General features: G+C 32.0%; 1 protein-coding gene across 1 annotated transcript in view; it reads left to right on the top strand.

The window, feature by feature from the left end:
- LOC130894286 (uncharacterized) overlaps nt 1–25,836 on the top strand; it is a 462,711-nt gene that overhangs the window by 368,593 nt on the left and 68,282 nt on the right. The window contains exons 24-26 of the mRNA XM_057801000.1: nt 676–770; nt 2,528–2,597; nt 15,910–15,969. Of these exons, the coding sequence (XP_057656983.1) occupies nt 676–770; nt 2,528–2,597; nt 15,910–15,969 (225 nt within the window). The remainder of the gene's footprint in view (nt 1–675; nt 771–2,527; nt 2,598–15,909; nt 15,970–25,836) is intronic.

Raw genomic sequence — 25,836 nt, 5'->3', positions numbered from 1 at the left:
TCTTTATCCCATTGATATCACCCTGTACGTATTTTTTTTATTCAAGTCTACTCGTTCAAACTCATATTATAAGATCTTTAATGATTATGAATTGATAGATAATAGATTAACAATGTTTAAAACACCGACGACCTTGATAAGATAGATATATACCGTAAAAATAACGAATGAGAAATCTTGGTTTGCACATTTTTCCAGTTTTATTTTTACTAGTTGAAAACATTACGTTGTTTAATAGCAGATGAGGTTTTCCCAGCCAGTAGTGGATTGTAGTGCGGCTACACATGTACCTACCTAATCATTGACAGATAGGCAGTATCAGTGTCGCGAGACAAAAAAAAATAAGTAGTATACATCTCTACAAACCATTTCAATTTCGACACGATATGCGTATAATTACATACTTCAAGGTATTCGGTTATTCGGAAATTCATTCTAACACTGGATATAAATAACCTCACAATTTAGATAAGCAAATTAATCGGAAACTTTGTTAATGATTATCTATGTAGCTAGTTATGGTGTCAGTTTTATCATGTTCAAGTTTACTTTCAAAACAAACAACGAAGTGCTGGTTATTGTTGCAGAAAATATGATGACTTAAGTTTGAATATATGAATTTCTTCTTGAGCTGTTACAATAACAGGTTAGTATTAAATATTGTTTTGTTCGTAGGTGAATGGTGTTGTATTACACGGTCGGTGCCACCTTAATGCATCGGCTATTATTAAGGGCCTATCAGGACCAACATTCAAAGTTATTATATTAAGGTAAACATGAAAATAATTCTTAAACCTGTTTAACCTGCGTTTTTAATATTTTTAAGTAGACGTGTTCTATTATGCGTAATTTAAATTTCAAAATTTGACATACACGTTCTGAATTTATTATATTGGAAGTGGCTACTGGTTCTATACCAAACAATATCTTTACACTAATATCGTATTAGTGATAATATTTATCAAAGTTTTTATTCTATTCTTTCTAATGCTTATAGTAAATAAAATTATTATGTGTTACTAGGCATTGTCTATTTCACCCTTCATTATTCTAAATGAAATTTGCATGGCATATTTGTACAAATATTCAATAGATTACATCCCATGTTTTAATGAATATACTGTGTTCTGAAACTGCTAAAATTACATTATTACTTTTCTAATTATTGGAGTTAATTACAGCTCATTTTTTACTTTGCCTAGGGACCTTCTTTCAGGGTCATCTGAAACGGACGGCTTAGATTAGAGGAATAAAAGATTAAATGTTGAAAATAACAAACACATATTCCTTTGTGTTAACTAAATATAGGAATACCAAATCTAAATATAAATATAGACTAAATAAGAAAGATGGAAACATTAAAATCATGCTTAAGGTGGTTATTGAAAAAATACAATATTAGATGCGTGGATTTGTAATGGAAGAAGTGTAAACAACAGGATAGATAAATTTCTTATTTTTTCGACCTTTTATATATGTTTATTCTTTTAAACGTTCTTGATTTTTGGTCCCATCTGTTAGTATTTCTTAATAATTTTTTAAAAGAAAGATGAAAAAGATAAGTGGAAATTTTCTTAATTTTTTCCTGATAAATGAATTCAAGTATATCGATGAATCCCTACACTTAGATTATTCATCAAATATATGAAGGTGTGTGAAAATTCCTAGCATCGACATAACAATAGCTTAACTAATTGAATTCAATGATTCGATTCTGTTAATAGCTCAATAATGGATACATACAAAACAGAATAGGAAACTTCCCTGTAAGGGAATACGTTAACGACTCGCAAAACACGAATTAGTATAAATGTGTAGACCTGTTGCTACAACTTCTCTTTTTTTCATAATAACAGCTGTTTGTACCGAATGATTCTGTGTGTAATTGAGTGATTCTATATTATCCGGTATATATATATATATATATATATATATATATATATATATATATATATATATATATATATATATATTCAATTTAACTGTTTGGTAGGAATAGTAGCCATTCCTATAACTATGGAAAGTCCTTGTATATATAACCCGTAGTGCATAATTGTATTCATAAAAGTTGTTGCCTATATTTTTAATTAATAATGTTCACTGTTTTGTTCGTAGATTTATTTACATACCTATTAAAGTTTTATTACTATGCCAATTTATTTTTTATTATGTAACATTTCATTTGATTATTAAAGCCAATTCGATAATTTCATTAATTTTTCACAATCGTCGTTTTCCATTACAGTTTTGTTTTCACCGCTCGATGCAAATTTTGAGGTTATTGTTAGTTTTTATTAGTTTTAATCTATAATAAATACATCAAGGTTTTGGTTCATATTTGTTTTAATAATTTTTTAACTTGTAAAACTAGTTTTTTCGTCCGTTATTAGATGTTTTTACAACATATTTTGCAGGTTAAGTGTAATGTTAACACTCTTATTTCCACAGTATTTTTTATTATTACGGTACTGTTTTGATTTTATAAAATTGTTTTCCAGTTTTTGAAATAAACTCTAATTCTTTATAGGCGAAAAACTGCCATAGATGATATTGCCGTCAAGCCTATCACACAGTTCCCAGTTTCACTAGCAGAAGAGGTAAGTTCATGTTTATTTATTAAAAAATCACTTGGCATGTTTATTTAACGCAGTTTTATTTGAAATTATTTCAAGCTTCATTTAACAGCAAAATCAAAATAAATCCACTAATAAAATTTTGCAGAAGAATTTCTTGAACCTAAACATAGTTAAAGGTTAACTTTGTTGATGATAGATAGAAAATTTATATCAGCTGTTCATATGAATAAAATTGATATTTCTTTCAAGTTTTCTGTAATGGAAATTCCAACTTTTGAAACATATTTCAAAAAAATTATATAATAATTTCTTTATAGTTAAATAAAATATAGTTTTTAATGTGTTTAATACTATTCAAACTAAAATGTATTCTTAGTTGCACTAAAAGTTTATACCACAATTTCAGGCTATGCTTTTGTACTCACCGAAGTAACACAGAGAGTTTTGTCTTATTTATTCTTCTTTTTATTCCACATTAATAAATCCTCTAGATTAAACTGATATTGATAAAGCCACTCTTCACAACTTCAAATAAATCATCAACAGTTGTGTTGAATTTTTTGTGAACTAGATTTTAAAACTTATTCAGACAATCACTGGTTTATTCTGATTCATTCATTTTTTTTCAATTGTTATTTTTTATGTCATCCATATACCTCAAGTGTATAGTAAATATAGCAGCGGAAATAGTACATTACCGTCAATACTCCTATATGAGTTGGTTAGTTTTGAATTGAAGTTTTGCATATTGCACTCCAGATTTTATTTTAAAATTCTTCCTTGAATATAGTGGAGACTCAATTAATGGACTAGTAGTTGTCATTAAGCATTGTACTTAATAAGGCATAATTTTGGCATAATAACGTATTGCAGATTGAGATTTATTGAGATATTATTAGGGTCAATATACGCTATTTGATTTTTTTGTCCCGAAAGAAATGTAATCTGTTTCATACAATATTTATAATTTCCTATTTAACATTATTTTTCAATTTGTAATGATAGGAGTCAGAAGAATTTTGCATTTTTTTGAGTTTTATAAGTACCTGAAGAAAATGTATTACCAGGGAAGTGACAACAAGGGGACTAATATTAAATAAATCAAATATAAATTATAGTATTTGAATATTTGTTTTTATACAAGATACATTCAATCTTTACATTTTCTAAATGCAATCTTGTTATTAAGATTAATAATTTGATAATGTGTAAGTGTCAATTACTCGCATTAAACAATAATTAATATATTCATATGAGATGATATTCACAGTTTGTACTATTTGATAGTTTCTTATTATAAAACATTCAAACACTTAAAACCTTCATTTAAGGCACTTTAATCTAAATAAACTTACTAAATAAAACAAAAATATGAACTTCTTTCACAAAATACACTATCTAATGATACACCTTTCAGTCTCAAGGCTATTTATACAAACTTAAAAATATCTACCTACAGCAGCATAAACACTTTTTTGCAAAGAACAGAATCAACAATTTTTGTAAAACTAAATATATAAATATAAACCTTGGTAGATATAAATTTCTTTAATATTGATCAATATAAATATCCAAATTGTCAGTGTCAATTTTTTATATCTTTCAAAAATTATTTAAAAAAACTAATTTTAAAACAGAAGAGATCCTATAATCAAGAAGATTCAGATATATATATATATATATATATATATATATATATATATATATATATATATATATATATATATATATATATATATATACTAAATTACTAAATAAATAAATAGTAAATACTAATAAACAATCAACAATTGACTTTTCAAAGGAGTCAACTGGCATTGGAAACTTGTAGAGTACTCTGTTATCTTACATACTCATATTTGTCACTGGTAATATGGTCAAGAACTGTCATTGAGGATCTTTGAAAACGTAACCCTGATTTATCCTTCTTCATCAAAATCTGACGAACATACGCCAGCAGATCTATATTTTTTATTATCAATATGATATTCCACAAGAACAGATAAATTATTCAGATGAGTAGATATTTGTGTAACCATTTCATTTGACACATCTTTTTTGGTTTTGGTGGTATTTAATATCGCCTAAGTAGAAATGAAGACAAAAACTGCTACGAAAGCAGCTGACGCTCTTCATGTACAACGGCTTCGATAGTTTCCTCGGACTTGATGTATTTTTATTGTACCAGTAAAAGGTTTGATATTTGGTCTATTATCTTCTTTTGAAAATCAATTCCTTCTTCGGGTATCACAAACATTTGAATGCCGGGACAGTATTTGTCTAATTCTGTAGCAAAGCCATTTGGATCAATACTTCATATTTCTTGACTATTTTATATTTTTATTGTCATTCGATGTCAAATTCATATTTTGGATCACCTCACTAAATAATAGTTTTTTCTCCACCTCTTCCACAATCTCTTTACTATTGCTCTGTAAAAGATCGGCCATATTTGAGTTTGCAGTCATATCCTGCTTTTGGATGCGTTTTTATAATAGTGACGTACCTTTTGACGTAACTGTTTAATATTTTTGTTTTTTTCTAAGTTTATTTCGTTGTTTCCTCTGAATCTGATCGCTGCAGCGTGAGCGACATTGTTTTGCGGAAGTGGATGTTGGTCTTCATTATTAGACTCAGGTAGTGTTACAGGATAATTTCTAGTTGATTGTTACTTTACGCTACCTCTATGCTTTCTAGTATTCTCCCTCTATATTTTTCTGATAGCCTTTGTTCTCTTTCAGTCATATCATGTAAGCTCTTAATTCGCCCCTTTTTTTCCTTTTGCTGTCTTTCTTTTTCTTTCAGTTCTGCATTTTTATTCAAGTCGGTTTTAATTCTTTGGTTGCTATTTTTTTCTAACCTCTTTTCCTTTTTTTACATTTATCATGATGTCAGAGTATCTAGAACAAATGAAATTAAGGTTTAACACATTAAATATTAAACGAAACAGAATTTCGTCACTTTTCTGGCGATCATGTATTTCCTCTGGCATGAAATGTGCAAGAGAAGTGACGAAATAACAATTAACTTACAATAACATCACTGCCTTTTCTCAACATGTAATATATTACATCCACACACAATAAACATTGCATTGAGCAAATAAACAATTTTGTAACGATGAAATATAAAAAAAATGCTTACCAGAGGAAATACTCGAACGACTGGCACAAACATGCTCTCCGAGTCTCTCTCAATGTCGTTAATTTGTCGTTAAAACGTACCTTGGCGATTTTAAGTCAAATTTTACTTCTTTGAGTTTCGCCAGATGAAGTGACATTTTTTTATATTCATAAATATTTGTATAGTGTAGTTTGATAAAATAAACATAACTGCATACGTATTTTAAGTATTTCGCTATAAAATCATCATAACCATTAATGGGTAGGCCAGAGGAGTGTACATTTATAACTATTTTAAACTATTAATACCATAAATTGAACAATTATCGCGAATAACTATATGGGCCAGTTAAACGGCAATATTCTTTATTATTTAAGCATAGAGACACAATAATATAATAAGTTTAACTTAAAATTTGTCTTTGGACCATTGAAATTCAAATAGCTTATATTCACCCATTAACAGATGAAATATTTGGTAAATTAGTAAAATGCTGCTATGTAGTTTAATTGTTTAACATTTTTGGTAAATGTTATTTGATCATATTCGGTACTCTGGATATTTGCTAACTTTTACAATCGATGTCGAGATAATTTACTGCTGAAAATATTATTTTTCTGTCTATGGACTTCATGGTAATATTAATATTTGTGCTCAAGGGTCTTGTGATACGGCCGGTATTATGGTGGTATCTACATTGTTGTCAGATCTTTCCTTTTTCCGAAAAAATATTGAACTTTATTATTTCAAATGGATCGCCCTATACATTTTTTGTTTTTAGAAATCCTGATTATTTTTCATGTAATATTCTCTATACCCAAATGCCATAATTTCGGAGTTATAGGTACATTCACAGTATCTCTACCAAAGTTACAATAAATATTGTACATTTAGATGGCTACGATTGAATAAACTCGTTTAATTTGAATATTCTTTAATAATTTATGTGCTAATAGAAATATCGTAACAAGGTTTAGTGTCAGTATGTTAATGAAAAATTTAAGGAAACTGGTGCAGTAAAATATTTATCCAAATCATGGCGCAAAAAACCTACACCAACTAAAGACAAATCTTTAAATGTTTGTGTCATGTTAGAAGTAGAAAAGTTACGAATTTTAGAAAACATACAATAAACGCGATTACAGCATATGCTCAAAATGTTGTCCATTTACTTCAGCATAATAAGCCATGCGATTTTTAAAACTTTGCAATACATTTTGCAAACTCTGACTGCTCTGACTCTGACTCTGTGCAATCCTATATTTTAACTCCAGAATATTGGTTTTGTTTTATAAACGATGTTTTTTAAATGACCCTCATAGTCTAAAGGATTCATGTCGGGTGATCGCGAGGGTCATTCGATAAAACCACACCTTCAAATCGATCTTCTGGGAAACACATTATTTAGGTATTGCCTAACCACACACGCATAGTGAGGTGATACCATCTTGTTGTAGTCAAATATTGTCGTTTGTCGTTTTTTAAATGAAATTTAAAATGCTTAGATTTGGAAATATCCGAGCCAACTCGACTATTTTCCAATAAATCTAAATACGCCGGACCATGTAAGTTGCCCTCAATGAAAAAGGGACCAATTAATTTGTCGTCTATTATTCCAGCCCATACATTCAGTTTTTCGGAATATTTGGTGTGCAATTTGCAGATTTACGTTTCCATTAATACAAAAAAGGGCCTCATCGCAAAACATGACGTTACTTCAAAAATTTGGATCGTTTTTATTGTAATATTTTTCCATCATTGGGTTTGCAAACTCTCCACGTCCATCGGAATCGTCATCTGACAACTCTTGAACTAACGCTATTTTGTATGGATGGAATTTATTATTATCTAAAATTTTCATTACGGATGTTTGCGAAATATAAAGTTCCCTGGATATTTGTGTAGTACTCAAGTGTGGATGTCTTCTAACAAGACACAAACATCTAAAGATTTGTTTTCAGTGAAATCAGTTTTTCTGAACTGAACCAGTTTCGTTTCTACTTTTCTACTAATTTACTGATAATAGTTAAATTTGTGATTGTAGCAGTAATAGCCGCCTTATTGTATTATTTTAAAGGATTTCGAAAAGCGAAAAATATACAGAGTGATCTATTTGAAATAACAAAGTTCATTATTTTTCCGGCAAAAGGAAAGATCTGACAACAATGTAAATACCACCATAATACCGGCCGTATCAAAGACCATCGTACACAAAAATTTAATAAATTGATTCTCTAGATTAAAAAATCAGGATACTTTCTGCTATTATTCAGCCTATCAAAAATTAAAATAAGTAGATAATCGAAAAGTATTTTTTGGTTGTAAATATGTTAAAATTTCTTAAAATATTTAATATGAAATTATAGATATAATCATAATTTCCATATTGTCGGTTTATTAGTTTAGTTGGATTTTCTGCTCCATTTGGTTTGGATGTTTTTTCTTAATGTCTAACGAAAATCAATGTTTTCTGAGAAAAGGATTTTCACTGATTTTCAAATTAGATTGTACTCTATGTTGTTTCTTTCTATTCTATTTACGGTCATGTTTTTCTGTCTGCTTTATTTTGGAATCACTTACCTGCTATAAATTATTGTCCAATATTTCTGTTCATAACTAATCTTCAGTTGCATTCATCAGTGTGAAGTTCGGTTGATATGAAATTGTTCATATAGCCAAAACAATCCAAAAGTGATGTCACATATGGTTTACAACCAAATAAGCTTTCATATAGAAATTTATTTTAGAATATATTTGTGGTTTCTTACTTTAGAAACAATGTAATTATAAGAAATTGAATAATAATCATCTATACATAGTTTAAAGTATATGTTATTAATATGAGATAAACAAAATTAACCATACCAAGTGCTAGAAAATTTGTTTTGCTTTTATATTTTTGAAACACATAATTATGTATTTTATTTGATTATTTTCAAAATCTGTTGTTTATATCTAACATTCAAACATATTTTGAATGAATGAATTAATTCATTATACTACAAAGTTTCCCTTATTGCTATGTTTTATTAACCAAATATTATTATAATAATCTGATCTACGGCAGCCTTAAACTGTGCTTCTATTGAACAATCCCCTTGAATATTTTATATTTTCAACACAAAATTGAATTATGAAAGTTACTAAAATTTTGTTAGATCAAAGTTGCAATAATAAATTTTTGTTCTGTATGTATCCTAGCTTTAATCATGTGCAATTAAGGAAGTAGTTTTGTTTCATCAAATTCAACAGAGTTGTTAGTATTTTCTACAAAATATCTCAATTCATTCAAATAGTTGATTAATTGGATTGTAAGAAGAAGATTTCAGGAGATAAGTTGGTATTTTTGGAACCTACACTCCCAATTACACTATCTGATGCGCATTTCGATAACCAAGTTATCGTCTTCAGAGACTGAAGTATATGTATGTAGGAGTAAACAAATTCTAAAAGCACTAGTTAACAAAAATGAAGTAACCCTAATGTGGCTTCTAAGCCACAAGGATACACCAGAAAATGGTGAAGCCTTGCCAAAAAAGGGGCAACGACTCCATACCTTGTATCAAAACCCTACTGCGGCCTTAAGAGATGTCACATCAATAACGAACTTAACGAATGGCTAAAGAATCAGATTGAGCCTTACTGGAGAAATCCTACAGGCATATCACAATCCAAAAGAGTCATAACCAGAAACAACATGAAACTGGTGGTCGGTCATGTGAAAGATCACTTCCCCGCCATGGGCGTGCCACGAAAACAGCAGAACATCTACTTTGTGAATGTCCTGCCCATTTCACTAAAAGGCTTAAGTACCTTGAAGGAGTAGTACTAACACTTAGGAAAGTATCTTCCAGGTATAGGTGCAGAGTGGCTGTAAAGCCAAAATCACTCTCCAAAACAATCTACAATCTACCTGTTTTGTACTAAATTTTTCCGCCAATAAACCTTCTCCCACGAAAAATGATTCCAGCGGAAAAACATTTATTCTTTACGTACTGAACTATAAAATGGGGAGTACGGTTACTTTTATTCTAATCCGAGTTGTCTATTCCATCTTCAAATTCATCAATAGTATCTTCGCCTAAATTCACAACTACAGGTTCGACAATAAGTTCAAGATTCCAATTATTCTGATCTTCTTTCATTTCATGTTCAATACATTTTATCCATGTCTGTGGGGTTATATTATTAACGGTACTATTAAGCACATTTATTACATCATTTAATTTGAAAGTAACATTGTTCCTTGCTATGTAATTTTACATTTCAGGCCATATAAGTTCTATTGGGTGGTAATTTATATACAATTATGTTTCATCCTTGCGCCATTTCACGTACTATGTATTTTATATATTTATGGGAATGTCTTCAGAACGTAGTATGGCGAAACATATACCTAAGACAAGCAACAAAGGCACGAATTCACAAAGCAATAATCAGACCTATAATGACCATCAGAAGTAAGGCCAGAAACATCAAAAACGAAACTCTGGGAGACCAAAGAGATTACACTTCTCAGGCGGATCTCAGGAAACATACTATTAGACCGAAAAAGAAGCGAAAACTTAGATAACATAGATAAAATTAACGATGGGTCTCACAGCGAAAAAAACAATGGAACCAACATACCAAGTCGAATGACATATGATAGACTGGTAAAAATAGGGAAGGATAAATCTCCAATTGGAACACGGAGTAGAGATCGACCACGAAAGAGACGCAGTGACGGCCTAGAGCCAAGATAAGGAAAGATATCGAAGAAGAAACAGGCGATAGATCTATTGTAGAAGAATGAAGAAGAAATAATTGTTGGACTGTTTTTTTCATAATGATGTTATTATCATGTAAACGGCAAAGATATTTGGTATTCATTTTTCACACCCTATAAAAATAAGCATCAATATTGACTTTGTGGCTATTCATCAAAAGCAACGGAGATGTGCTATACTTAAATTAAGCCACTCCGTATACATTATTAATGTATGTAAAAACTATGGAAATACTAATCGACTGGTTTGAGCATTTAAAAAACTTAGTAACTAAATTATCGACATTATTTCAAATTACAAACCTCTGTGTATGTACGTACAGTTATATCGTAGGTATAACCCGCTGTATTTATTACAAATGAGTAGCTGTAATATAAAGCGACCTCTTCTCGTCCAGCCGCATTTCCATTTTTATTAAAATTAAGTACGCCAAAGCACTTAAGCTGATTTTACACTATACGTGACGTTATGCGATGCGGCACATAACATTGACTTGGAAATACAAAACTCCGACAGAGTGACATCATTTAGTGGGAGGAGGCGTCGGCTGTTTACATTCCGAACGAAGAGGAGTGGCTTGTAGAAGCTTCTGAGTGATTCTTATGAAACGACATCAATGATTACTTAATATTTTGAGTTTGTGTCAACGACTATATCTATAAATAATCAGACATTTATTCAGTTGGTATGAGTTTAGACCAATTCGTTATATTTTTGGCTTGGCGATATATTTAAATACATACTAAGATACTGAACACACTGTGAACCATTATACCAACACTCATAATTACACTGTGTGTCGCGTTTCGGTAACAAAGTTATCGTCTTAGATAGAAAAAATGTGAATATTCCCGCCTAGAAGGTTTTCCCGCTTCAGTTTCTGAAAACGATACCTTGGCTATTGACATGCGCTTCAGACAGTATAATTGTAAGTGTTGTTTTTTTGAGGTGTGGAATTACTTTTTACGAACAATGTGTGGGACTCGCGCCTCGCCCCCTACCTACTGAAACTACACCTACACATTTATGAACCTTTGGAATAGAATTTCGTCAAAAGTAGTTGTGTTAATGGAAAGCATTCCTTATACTCATAGAACGTTAATGGTAATATCCACCTAACGTACCGTCCTTTCTGATTGATTTCATGAATATATTTTCATTTTGAAAGCGTCCTAATAAAAATGAGATGATATAACTAATGAATAAATAATAACTCTGCTTATATTTGTCTGTAATCACTTGTCATTCAAACACACAATCGTATCCCTTCGCGTGTAGTGTAAATAGTGTCTTAGCGTTCGTCGAATCGGCTTGGTAATGTGAAACCCAAATATAAAATGGAACGTCGTTAAGGCACCGCATCAGTTCTAATAATTCCGTAAGTAGAAGTGTAAAATCATAACTACATAATCCACAACAATGTGGAAACAAAATAAAATTAATATTGCGATCAAATGTTGATTACTTCCATGAAAAGAGTGATTTCTAAACCGTCGGACTCTATATTTTTATAGAGGATATAGTTTCGACCATGCGACCGAGTTTTTAATATTATTTCGCACATCAAAATAGATGATGTGGTAATAGAATGCAAAAATCTTCCGATTAATATTATTGGGAACAAAAGTCAATCGGAAACCCAGATTATCTCTTATAAAAAAAATGATTCTGAGGATCTAAATATTCGTTTGATTCCTACAAAACAATATTTATATTTATTTTTAGAAAATCATTAATAAATAGGTCATGAAGCGTGATACAAAATGCTATGGAACATAAAATAATATATGCTACATAAATGGTAGTCAGGCTAATCATTTTAATACTCAGTTTCAAATTGATTCGATTGATCTTCAGCCACATTCAGAATCAACCAAGCAAATAATCCATTCATTCCAATACAATTTAACAAATTTCTTATTTATATTGTCAAACGAAGGACAAAGCCATGTTTTGCAAACCAAAAATAATAGTCTCTGTTGTTTGTTCACTTTATACAAGCGCATTTTCACATTTTGTCGGTGAGAGCGACAAGTTACAACTTGCAATTATCGGCTGATTTGTTTATTACTCTTTAACTGTGAATTATTTCTTCAGTGTTCACGATTGTAGTTTAGACTGATTTAGCACTGTGAGACGCAAGAATATGCTATAATTTATACTTTTTGGACAAACGCATCTTTTTGTGAAGTTCGTATAAGAATTTTTTTCGTTCTTGCAAATTGAGATTTGCAAGTTTTAGTCTTCATAATCTCGACAAAAGTAACCGTACCATTGCCGTCTAATTAAACATACCTCGACGTAACGTTGATTATAACGTGAAAAAATATGCATTCATCAGGATCTTTGGCGATAGAAAACGTTCAGGGCGGTGTCGAGAAACCATAACCGCTGAAGATAAATGTATTGTGTCTTACGAGCCCAAAGATAGCAGCTCAGATCATTAAATCTAGGGATCTGCTTTTCTACAGGGCTAAAGAACATCAAATTGTAAACATAAAGAATGGGAGAGAAGTTTATAGATTAGTGTCTCAAAGTTTGAGGTTTTTGAGTCCTAGAGAAAAGTGATTGTGCGCTGGTCAAATGAAGAACGTATGATAGATCCATGTGTAATCCCGACTGTAAAACACAGCGAAAGCTCGATGATGGTTTGGGATGTTTTGGAAGAAGGGTGACTGGAGACCTGGTGAAAATTAGAGTAATTTTGAAAAAAAAAAAGCTATGAAGAATATTAAAAAGAAATGAGGGATTTTGTATTGGATGACCACCGTCTTCGCCAGATCTGCCCCCCAGAGACTTTTTCCTGTTTCCTAACTTTGAAATTTCACTTGCAAAAGAGAGATTTTCATGGACCGAGGAAATGAAAGACGGCAACTATTACTTGGAAGTGTTAAAAAGTATAGATGATCGCTGGGATAAGTTTATAGGCTTAAAAGGATATGTAGAAAAATACGAATGATCATGGGAAATAGTTTTGTTTTTAGACAACCCTCAAATTCAGGTGATGATTGTTTCACTCGGAAGTCACGGTATTAAACAGCAAAGTGGGATATAGGACATAGGAAGGGAGACAGAATTGGAAATTTTGGAACAAACATATAAACAAAAGACAGTAGACTTGTTAAGAACGCAAAAATGAGCAACCGAGAAGAAAGAAGATCACGGGGCCATTTAAACTATGCTGGACTTCATCTTTCGGGGATCACTTGCTGGCAATGAACAGGCTGTAGCCTACTAAATTTTACGAAGAAGAAGACGAAATATTAAATGTATTCTAGTTTTACATCCGAAGGATCTCCCAATATTCAATTTGTCTTGGTAATTTAAGTCACATGTACTTAAAAATGATAATGATAGTGATTATGTTCTTCATGAAAACTGTATGAACAATCGAATTATAATACTAACAATTTAAATGTACAAGCTGATTGATTGAATTAAATTATGCAAGTTTGTGAAAACCTCGTCTGCACAAGCAAAACTAAACATACCTATAGGAGAAATACAAATTGTAAGAGAAAACCTGCAGAGACAAAATGTCTAGTGATCTAAAATATAAAAACAGTTATCAATTTTCCTGTCGATGAAACCGTCTTTGCCTTTTTCGGAGCACGTTAGATCTTTTCACTCCACTCTCTTGACAGTTTTGGAGTCTTTGAGTAGTAGTAGATCCAGGTTTCATCTACAGTAATGAATTTGTTTCTTCTCTTCCAGATAGCTGAGATGAAACAGTGAAAAATTTGGTATCGAGAGGATTACTAAAATTAAATATTCTATTTCCAGCAAGAAGCCTATGTAAAATTCGGAGTTTTCAGTTCTTTCCTTTGGAACGACCTTTGCTCGCACTATGACATACAATCGAAGAAAACAGTGATCAAGAGCTTGATGTTCGACTTTGACAAGCCCTTTTTAGGAATAGGTGAACTACTCGGTTTCCAATGAGTAACAGTGACTTTCCCTTCAATCAAAATCAAATTGGTCGAAATGGTAAAGGAAGCAACGGTTGAGAGGCTTTATTTAACTAATATCCTGATATATAATCTTCAATAATGCTGACACGACTTCGAATTAATCTCCATCAACAAAGTCTCATTGGAACTTAATTATTGCGGTAATTATGTTTCAGCTGATACAACATACAACCATTGTTTCAAGGAGTTTCTTTTGCTCATTTTCCATTTTTTTCTTTGTTAAAGGGATTGTTTATGTCAAAACAATGATTGATTGAACCGACAAATCGATGCTGCCTTTTCCACCGCGAATGAAAAAAATGAAGCTGCACAAAACCGAATGGAAATACGTCAACAATGTTAAAGTTGCGTTAAAAGTAAAACTTCTTATAGCATTATATTTCTTCAGCGTTAACATTCGAACTTGGCTTCAATTTAGTCCCTACAAACAAAAAGAGATCATGGACTGAAAAATCCTTGGATCACCATGTGGTGAAGCGTCGACAGACTATTAACGCTGATTGTTATTGTGCCGGGTATGTTCAGACATCATTTTACATATCAATAGCAAGCCACATACTACGCAGATTCAAGTGGCAAATGAGGAGTCTGAGATTTTGTAGTTAGTGACTATTATCTGTATACGAGGTTGAAGCAACAGCTTTAGACAGTGATAAAGATCGCCGACACGTGGCTGAATGGACAGGAACCTGATTTCAAGAGGGTTATGAAAGTTGCTTAATAAATGACTAAATAATGTTGCAAAGCGATAAGCTAATATGCTTCTTTATTCTCCTAATCATCCTTCGTACTTTTGGGTCACTTTAAATGCTGTAGAGACCATATAATTACTGGAGATTTACCCTGTATATACTTGCTGCGTCTTGTATTCTCTTCGCTCGTTTCTTTCCCTGTATTTTCTGAACGTATTCACATCGTATATATATTATTCTGTTTCATCGTATTTTTATTGGTTTTTAATACTGGGTATATCTGATATTAAATTGGTTTTGATTCGAACGATCTCAATTCTATTTTTTCATTTATTCAACAATCGATTTTCTATATTTTTTCTCTTCATCTCACATCAATAATTATTTAAAATTTTGTCAAAACTTGACTGACGCACTAAGAATGTCCGTATTACTGTATTACACTGTATGCAACTAAAATTATGCGGTTATTTTTTAATGACTTAACATCAAAGGAAACCTATCGTTTCCTTATCACTGTCTAAATTGAATAATTAGAATTTTAGTGAAGGACAAGAGACGCATCAAGCTCCAAACTGGTGAATTTTCACACTGCTTAAACTTGCAATGCTGAATAAATAATAACTACTTTTTTCACTTTGATCTAACAAGTTTTAGTGTTCATTAATGGTTAATAGATAGAAACAGATCATTTTATTTTGAATATACTATTAATACTCGATTATTTTCGCCGGCATGTTATGCTATGTGTTGTTTGAGGTTTTTTTTATTTGTCCAGGCCTCCGAAGAACAATTTAGTGCTAGCTATCCGAATGTGCGCACCGTGGCTGTTAAAAAGGTATGCTTATTTTTTACTTCACTATTTTTGTATATAGAATTTTACACGTTTTACAGTGGCGGCTGGTAGTGAAGGACGCAAGTCCTCGTGTCTATTTCATTTTAATCAATAAAAATCGTGAAATTTTAGAGACTACTTCTAATTTATTGAAAATAGTAACAACTATACAGGGTGTTTCTTAAAAAGGTGATCCCGTTTCTAGAATAGATAGAAAACTGAAAAATATTTGGGGTTTGCTCAGTAAAAAAATTTTCGAAACGCCATCCGTATTAAACATAAAGGGTGTTTAAGAAAAAGAATATTATTTTACAATTATACACTTTTTACGATTTTGACGTAACATTGTATTGAAATTTTATACTAATATGTTGTGGAAGCTCATACATCTAATGAATTTGTTTTTATGTATGACTCTCATAGTGGGCGCTAGTTACACGGTTCGCACCAAGTAGTATAGAACATAACTTTTTCTATATTAGATATACGAGCCCCGTCCCATTTCAGTTGGCCCAATTGAATAAAATTACTAATTATTGCTTTTTCAGCTATTAAAAACCGGCAAATTGTTTCATTTTGAGCACTTTATATTTTCTATAAACATTTTAGATACTTTTACAGGAGTTACAAGTCTTAAAATATGTTATAATTACAAACCAAAAAAAACCAAATGTAATCAGAAAAGCTTAAATATTAAACATACATCCCCTTTATTTTTAATAACAGCCGTAATTCTTTGAGGCATGGTGTGTTTATTAAATTCTGGCAGTATTCGGGAGTAAAATCATCCCAAATTTCTTGTAGTCTTTCTTTTAATTCCATGACAGCTCTAGCTGGATTTGCACGCAACTGCTTTTTCATTTCATGCCAAAGTGTTTCTATTGGTGATAAATCTGGACTTCTTGAAACCACTCTGGAATATTGTTGTCTGAGACCCATTTTAAGGCCTTTTTTGACTTATGGCATGCTGCTCCATCTTGCTGAAAAATAAAGGCTTCCCACCCACGCAAACTTCAAAACGAGACTCATCACTCCAATGTATACAGCTCCACTGTTCAAAATTCCAATTTTTATGCTCTTTGGCCTATTTAAGTCTATTTTTCTTTTGGATTTGAGTCAATAATGGCTTTTCTTTGGCCTAAGTAAACAAAATTTAAATTTAGAAAAATATGCTTTAAGCTAAGGTGTTACAAAATTCACCTTTTATGTCCGAAATCCTAATTTTTGAGCCTCTCTGTGACATGTGGATCTTGAAACCCGCCTACCCACTGCATTACTCCAAAGTTCACTTAGTTGACCATAGTTAGCACGTCTGTTTTGTTGATTTATTCTTTTTAACGCTCGTTTATCTTTTTCTGACAATTTCGATTTTCTTACGCACCGGCGTTTAGGGACAATCGAATGCTTTATACAAGCGAATTATATTTCGAACACTGTATTTTGACATGTTTACAACTTTCGCGATTTCTGAGTTCTTTTTCCCATTTTTGAATAAGTTTATTATGATTAATCGAATTTTTTCATCAATAACTTTTCCTCTACCCATTTTAAAAATTATATTCACCTTATTACTTCAAAAATCTGTCACTTGAAAAAACATTTTGTGAAAATATGACTTAAACAGCCTACTTTATTATTTGCTTATTTTAGACCTAATGAAACAACTTTGAACACGATTTTGGAAACAATGAACCCTCGTATATGCATAAAAAATTATTATCAACAATACCTATCTATTTTCATCATATTAAATATTATTCAAAATATTTGACAATATTCATCCAAAACTTATTTTAGACATAAAACTAAACGTTTAAAACATTTTACTAACAGCTACTTTTTGGCATTTTAAAATAAAGTTTAATAATTTCGAATTGTGGGCCAACTGAAATGGGACGGGGCTCGTATTAAGCAAAATTTCAAGTGAATTTGAATATCATTTAGTTTTACACCAAAAAAGGCAATCTTGATAAAACTCGATGTGTCGAAATATTTTAATTTGAAAATTGTAAAGTAATAACTGATGCTGGTATAAAGTATTGATAGAGTTATTATTATGTGAATTGAAAATTTTTTTCCGGTAAATGAGACCCCATCGTGTCTTGTAACATTTCAAAAAAATCCAGTCTAATCAGCGTGAGATCTTGTTTGAATTGTGGGCACTGAGCTATTGGAGGCCTTAGTATGAACCAAACAACAATTTGATAATACTTTTTTCTCCCTCTTCTACAATTATATATCACTCATTTAGAGTTGTGTGTAATTTGGCAAACTTTCATTTTTCTGACAGTGGACGTAAATTATTGGGAATATCCTTGAAACAGGGAAAATACCATGCTGTTCCCAGATCTTGAAGCTTTTAAAGTGTGGAAATTACAAAGTAGATAATCGAAATCAGCGCTTTCGAAAATCGGATTTTTTTCTTCTCTGGTACCACTGTACGTCGTCGCTACTGTTCATACCGTTGTGAAATCAAGCCACTTAGAGGTAATTAAACATACATTTTTCAAATCCAGTCATTCTAACATGGAATGTCATTCCATGTAATCAACAAAGGAGGAGCTAACTGGAGGAGACATTTTTGGCAAGTGTTCAAAGTGGCGGTTTTAGAACATTTCTTTTATGGCAATCTACGAACTTTTTTCATCATTTTAATTGTCGTTATAATTTAATGGGTATAATCTTGGAGTACAAAGTATAATACATACACTAACTATAACAGGCTGATCCATTTTTGTCTTACTGTTGCTTTGTCTGCGTATCAGATACGCAAAGCTCATTAAACACATATATGAAAACGCAACTCTAAATGTAAATCTCCACGAACTAACAAATAAGATACATGTAGGACGCGGGATTAGACAAGGAGACACTATCTCTCCTAAGCTCTTCACATGTGTGTTGGAATACTCTTTCAAAAAATTAAACTGGGAAGGGAAAGGTATAAATATCGACGGTGAGTATCTAAACCACCTGCGTTTCGCAGACGATATCGTCATAATCACCGACAATATGCAAGACGCTCGGCAGATGGCCACGGATTTGAAAAGAACCACAATGAATGTTGGCCTAGAAATAAATCTAGACAAAACCAAATTTATGACAAATCTGGTAACAAATGATAACATAATTATCGATGGAGGTGAGATAGCGCAAGTATATGACTATAAATATCTAAGCCATTAAGTGAGGATAGAAAGAGATAACCAAACGTGTGAGATAAAGCGTCGAATACAGTTAGGATGGATAGCTTTTGGCAAGTTGAGTAGTACCTTGAAATCAGACTTACCAATAAGCCTAAAGAGAAAAGTATATGAGCAGTGTGTTATACCTGTGATGTCCTATGGGGCAGAGACGCTTACCCTCACGAGACAAACTGCAGGAAAGATGAGAGTGGCGCAACGGGCAATGGAAAGGGCAATGTTGGGAATTACGAGAAGGGATAGAATTACAAATGAGAACATAAGAAGAAGAACAAACGTTAAGGACATTATTGAAATTATAGCCCAAAAGAAATGGAAATGGGCAGGCCATGTAGCCCGTATGACGGATAATAGATGGACGAAAAGAATATTGGAGTGGAGGCCAAGAATGGATAAGAGAAGTAGAGGCAGGCCGCCAACAAGATGGAGTGACGATGTAAAGAAAATTGTAGGAAATTGGATACATACAGCTCAAGATAGAGATAGATGGTTTAAACTAGAGGAGGCCTATAACCAGCAGTGGATGGAAGATGGCTGATAGAAGAAGAAGAAGAGAAGAAGTTGCTTTGTAGATTTTACATGATCTTAGTTGTGTCTTAAGATATGGTTAACACGTTTAACTCTTGAATAAACGTATTGTTATCGCTCAAGCTGTCTTATACAGTTAGAACTGTCTTAGGAATCAGTTATTTGAAAATAATAACTGTTTCATGCCTCTCAACGTATCTGTGAGACATAGTGCTTTCACTGTTTTTTTTTTAATTAGTAGAGGCTGATAGAAATGATGAAACCGTTCCAATAATTCCAATAGCATTCATTACTTCTAGAATGTCACATCATTTGGTGATATACAGGTTCTTGGAGTGGTTGAAACAGTGGGTGTAAATTGCTAGAGGTTGCTGCTGAGAAATTAAGGCTTCCAGACCATGAACTGTCCTGTCCTGTTTCTACCTGACCAACAACTAAAATAGACTAACAGTGCATCTTCTTTACATGAAATTTAAAAAAGATCCAAGCATAATGTTCTATATAATCTGCTTATTGACAGAATATAAAATTGTTATAATCTGTAAGTTTTATTATAAATTTTTAACATATCTATAAATTTTGGAGCTTAGACCCTTCCATAGATTCGCTACTGGCTACGAACGACTATTATTAGAAGAAGCCAGGACAGGAAAAAATACTACACCTTAAAAATGCTTTGAACAAAAGTATACAGATTTTTTAGAAAAGCAAATCAAAATTCCAAGAATATGAAAAATGAAAAAACAGATATAAAAGGAAACAAAGAATCCCAGGACAGTCACAAAGACGATTACAAAACCTTGAATATTGATAGCTCATCAAATCGGAAGACGTATAGGAAGACCACGAAGTTATGACAATTGTTTCCTAGTTGTTGTCCCTGTTAGAGGCAAAAAAAGTCTTTGTGACAAAGAAATAATTCCGGAGAGAGACCAGCGCTAGTATAAAATTATACTTTATCTGAAAACTTCAGATGAAAGAGTTACAAGGCTTGTAATACCAGCGATAAAAAATTTACTCTTCATTAATTGTGTATGAAAATATTTATTATTTTGTGTTTATAAAATATTTGTAAAACATTTGTCTCTTTAAACGAAAGAATTATATAAAAATGATATTTTATTCCTTCACCGTCTAATATACTTATTGGGAAGTAAAATTCGCGAAAATTAAATTTTCATCCACGTGTTGATTTCAGAAAAACAAATAATTACAAAATAGTTCAAGATAATGAATTAATTGGAAATTTTGGATGATTCAATATTTCCTTGTTTTCAACGAGTATATAACCTTTATTTTGCTATCCTGAAAAATTTAATTTCTTTAATGACTTTCACCTTCCGCACATGGTATCAAACTATAAGGGAAAATTGTCTGTTCAGTGAAACGAGGGCTGGCATTATCGACCTTGGGTGATGCCGGTCCTCGCTTGATTGACGAATTAACTCAATAATACTTCTTCAGACCAAGATGTAGCACGCTCGGATTCTTTCTAATCAACAAATTTGTCGTAAACACTCAGATGTTTCAATTCGTTCAGGAAAAAAATCCAAAGTTACAGCTTTTGCTGTGTCGGTGGAACGATGTGGTATGCTTTCAACGATTGTATCAATATTTATTGAATCCTTATACGAGGGCTACTACTTTTTTAAGTTTACCTAAGTTTTGAAATATAGCAACACTAATGTGAATATGTCAAATCTGACATTACCATCATAAAGCTTGACATTTTTAATGGTGAATATACTCAGAACGTGTTGTCACACAGTGCTATTTGAGTTGTTTCACAGGTACTTGAAATATTAATTTTTGTCAAAAATCGAATTAAATCGTGACCAGCTTTGTGCGATGACTTTCGACATGGATTCAACCAACATCAGTGTGCCGATCAACTCGCTTCGATTTTTGGTGATGAAGCACAATATCGAACCACCGTCTTTCGTTGGTTTTCCGAATTCAATCGGGGTCGCACTTCCTTAAAGGATGAATTTCGTGAGGGTCGTCGAAAATCGGCTGTTGTGCCAAAAAGCATCGATACTGTGCGTAAAATGATATTACAAGATCGTCATGTGACATACTATGAAATTGAGGCACAATTGGGCATTAGTTCCACTCGCATATGTTCAATACTGCATTAACACTTGCCGCATAATTTGACAATCGCTCTAAAAAGCTCGTGTCGATTGGTGCAAAGAAATGCTGAAAAAATTCAATCGGTGCTCTAAAAAACGTCTATAATATCGTGTCAGGCGCCGAATCATAGATCTATGCCTATATACTCGAAACTAAACACCAATTGATTATATGGGTCTTTCAAAACGAGTCAAATCCAATAGAAGTTGTTTGCGAAGCACTTCAAAGTGAATGGATGCCCGTTTTTCTTTGAATAACTGGACATGACGCTATCGTTCTATTAGAGTATCGTAGAACGGTTAATTCTGAATGGTAACCAGCATTTATTTGCCAGAGTGCGTTCGTTAATATCGGGAAAACCAATCGCAGAAGACGAATCATTCTCCACCATAACAAGATTCAAATTTAACATACTTTGATGTTAAAAATAATTGAGTTTGTTAAGTTTTTAATTTTTAATGTGATTATGTAATAATGTAAGAACTTAACTTATAAAAGGTTTGTTGTTGTTGATCATCAAGTAGACAACTGCTCAATTTTTTTATCAAACCTATCACGTCACAAGTGAAAATCAATGTAATTGAAAATTGGAAATTTTTTGCGACTTTCAATTAAATATGTAGATATTTTTTCACTTTTAATTATATGTTTTACTTTGTGACATTATTTCTTATCAAGAACTTATTAAATAAACAAAAAAATAAATACTTTTTAAGAAATACAAGTACCCTACCGTAGGAGACAAAATCAGATTATCAATTAGCATAATTTCTTCATTAATCAATCAACATCAGACAGGTAGGTGTCGTTAGTCCTACAAAAATTGTCAAGCACATACACGAAATAACAAATTGGATGATAAGTTGATAGTTTAATGAATTTTAGATCGTGTGATCATACATTAACGTAACTTGCTATTATTTGAACTTTGTTTAGGTTAAAAAAAAAATGAATTTGTTTCCAGATAAGTAGAGCCGGCAATACTCGAGTAAATTGTACGCAAAGTAGTACTCAAGTACTTAAAGTTCTCAGTATTACTAGTGAGTTCTTTTATTTAGAAGTACTCGGCACTCGAAATATTTTGAGTAATTTTTATGTTACAGTACTCATACTTGTGATTCCTAAAATTGACGAGTGCCGAGACACCGGCGCCGACACTCGTAGACAAGGAGGAAGTATCCTCAACAATTCACTTCCAGTGATTCAGTTACATATTGTGAAAAATATTGTGTCTTGTTTCATTGTGCTCTGTGGAGTAATTGATTACGAGTAAACAGTGTAAATACTTAACAAAGTCTTGTTATTTAGGTATTTTAATTAAAACAAAAAGATCAGTGACTTATTCTTAAATCCAACGATTAATTATATTTCTTCCCATATTACATCTCTGTCGTCAGATAATAGATTCCAACAAAATTACTTATAACCTGAATTTAAAAAAGTATAAAATGTTAAATATCGAACAAGACATGTCTTGCTTGAAGTTAGCTCAAGATCCTTTGCTATTGCTGTTGGTTGCTTACCATTATTTACCGTATTCAAAATATCAATTTTTTGTTGTTCGGTAATACATCTCTACACCTTTTCACCTTTTAATAGAGATGTATAATCATTGTTCTCATATTACAAATACTAGGAACACAAATATCTTAGTTTTATAATTACACAATTGACATAATGTGCAAACGTACGCGAAATTGATTATGAACTTTCAAATTACATCTCAATATAGAGTACATTTAACCGTGGAATTTCCGGGTTATGGGGGGGGGCGTATGTATTATAAAAGTACCGTATTATAGGTGGATATATTTCACTAATTGTTGCCTTGATATGATTCACATATATATGAAAAATAGTATTTAAAATAATATTTTTTGTTTTTGTATTGAAGCATTTGTTCATAATAGCTTCACTAAATTCTATTTTTCTATCGGATCATCTTCAACTCCTCAACATTTTCAAGTTTAAATAACTTTCTTACCTTAGCCTTGTATTATTATTTACCGGGATGACGACATCCTTATTTTATCCCTACGATTTTTTATAAAAAAATTTTTTGATTTAATGAGTTGAAGAGCTAAACGTCAGCTGGTCTGGTAAGCGTGAAGTTGGCTACGATGAAATAAGAAATACATCAAAAATAAATTATATAAAATTCATTCCAATACCAGTGGAAAAACAATAGTCTGCTAATGGTTCTTGCAATAGTGGAAAAATGGTCAGATAACAGGTTAGAGCTACTGAGTCTGTAATTGTCATATATTTAAAGTTTTGAATCGTCGATGTAACCCCCACCTTATTTTTATTATTTCCGTGCACAATTTTGACATTCTCTGTAACACTTTCGGCAAATAATCCAATATTTGGTTCCATTCATTTTTCATGATATTCCAAAGAAGTGAAATAGAAGTAGGATACTGCTTTTGGACTTCCTTCTCCAAACTGTTTCACAACAACTCCAATCAGGTTGAGATCGGGCGACTGTGACGGCCAAGTCATTACTTTCTATACATTCTTCCTTTCCAGTTATCTCAAATACTCTTGGCATAGCTTCGACAAATGCTTGGGATCTTGTCATGCTGGCCCGAACGTTCTACATTTTACATAATTAGTTTTTTTTTTCAAAATTTCTTCAATTTTTACCAAGTCTCCAGTCGCCCTTCCTCCAAGCCATCACTTTGTCCTGCAAAAACAAAACACCTTTGGATACCTTTCCGCGTTTTTTCTTTTTAATTCGTTCCCATAGAGTGGTCAGTAATGTCGAATAGTAATCTCCAGTTATTGTTCTACCCTTATCCAAAAAATCAATCAAGATTACTCCATGGCAATCCCAAAAAACTGAAGCAAGAACTTTTCCAGCAGATTTTTGGACACGAAACTTTTTAGGTATTGGAGAACCCGATTGTCGCCATTCCATCGATTGTTTCTTTGTTTCTGGATCGTAGAAATGTACCCAAGTCTTATCCATAGTAACAAGTCTGTTTAAGAAGTTTACAACGTTTTCAAATCCAGTACAGATCGAACTCGATGCTTCTACGCTTACACGCTTTTGTTCAACATTCAAGCATTTGGGGATCCATTTTGCAGCAATTTTGCTCATTGACGTAAACTATATGATGAACGCGTTCGTATGAAATATTCAGTGCTTCAGCCGTTTTAGTCCAATTCGTCTGTCTGATAAAATCATGTCATGAAATGCATCGATATTTACGGGGACTTAACAAAAATTGGCCTTCCCGATTAGTTATCATCTTCAATGGAAAATTTTGAACCTTGTCGTCCAATTTTTCACGGTTGCATTCGAAGGACATTGAACACCAAGGGTATTAAGCATATCGTCGTAAATCTGCTTACCTCTCTTTAAAACAGGTACTTGATGATGGCTCGATACTCCAATTTCACAATTTGGGTGGACATCTTTTTTCTTTTAATTTATTGCGTAACTCTGGCTTCCGTTTTTGACGTCAAACTTTACACTGACACTTCTAATAATTTATTGTTCGTTGCTATGGAAACGCAATATTTTGTTTATGCATGGAACTGGTCTAGGCTAACCAGATATCAATACATCCTCGTGGTAATAATTTTTGATCAATAAAAAATGTGTCTATCATTTTAATTTGGTACGACTCGACTCCTTATCAACCAATTTATTTTCTTTATTTTCATATTAAAAATCTAAAATAAGTTGTAAGGTTTTTCGTGACTTTGTTGATCGTAGTGTTTCCTTTTATATTTTCTTGAGTGAATGGTAGTTTGATTTTTGTAGGTATGTGACCAGTTTATATGCTGCTTCTATATAAAGGCTCTAAACTTTAGAGATTTAGAATTTAACTGTTTCATTTATTTTTTCTATTACCTCAATACGTGCAGACAACTTCAATAGTTTCATTTAAATTCAATTGTATTTTCAAACTTTCGAACTACAGTCAATATGAAATATTTTCCTTCAAATCATTATTTTAGATTAAAGAACGTATGAAACTGTTTCTGTTGATGATTC

This window comes from Diorhabda carinulata, chromosome 5 (assembly GCF_026250575.1).
Source record: "Diorhabda carinulata isolate Delta chromosome 5, icDioCari1.1, whole genome shotgun sequence".
In the NCBI taxonomy this organism is placed as follows: Eukaryota; Metazoa; Arthropoda; class Insecta; order Coleoptera; family Chrysomelidae; genus Diorhabda; species Diorhabda carinulata.
The sequence above is the reverse complement of the archived record's forward strand: the minus strand, read 5'-3'. Positions and strand labels throughout refer to the sequence as shown.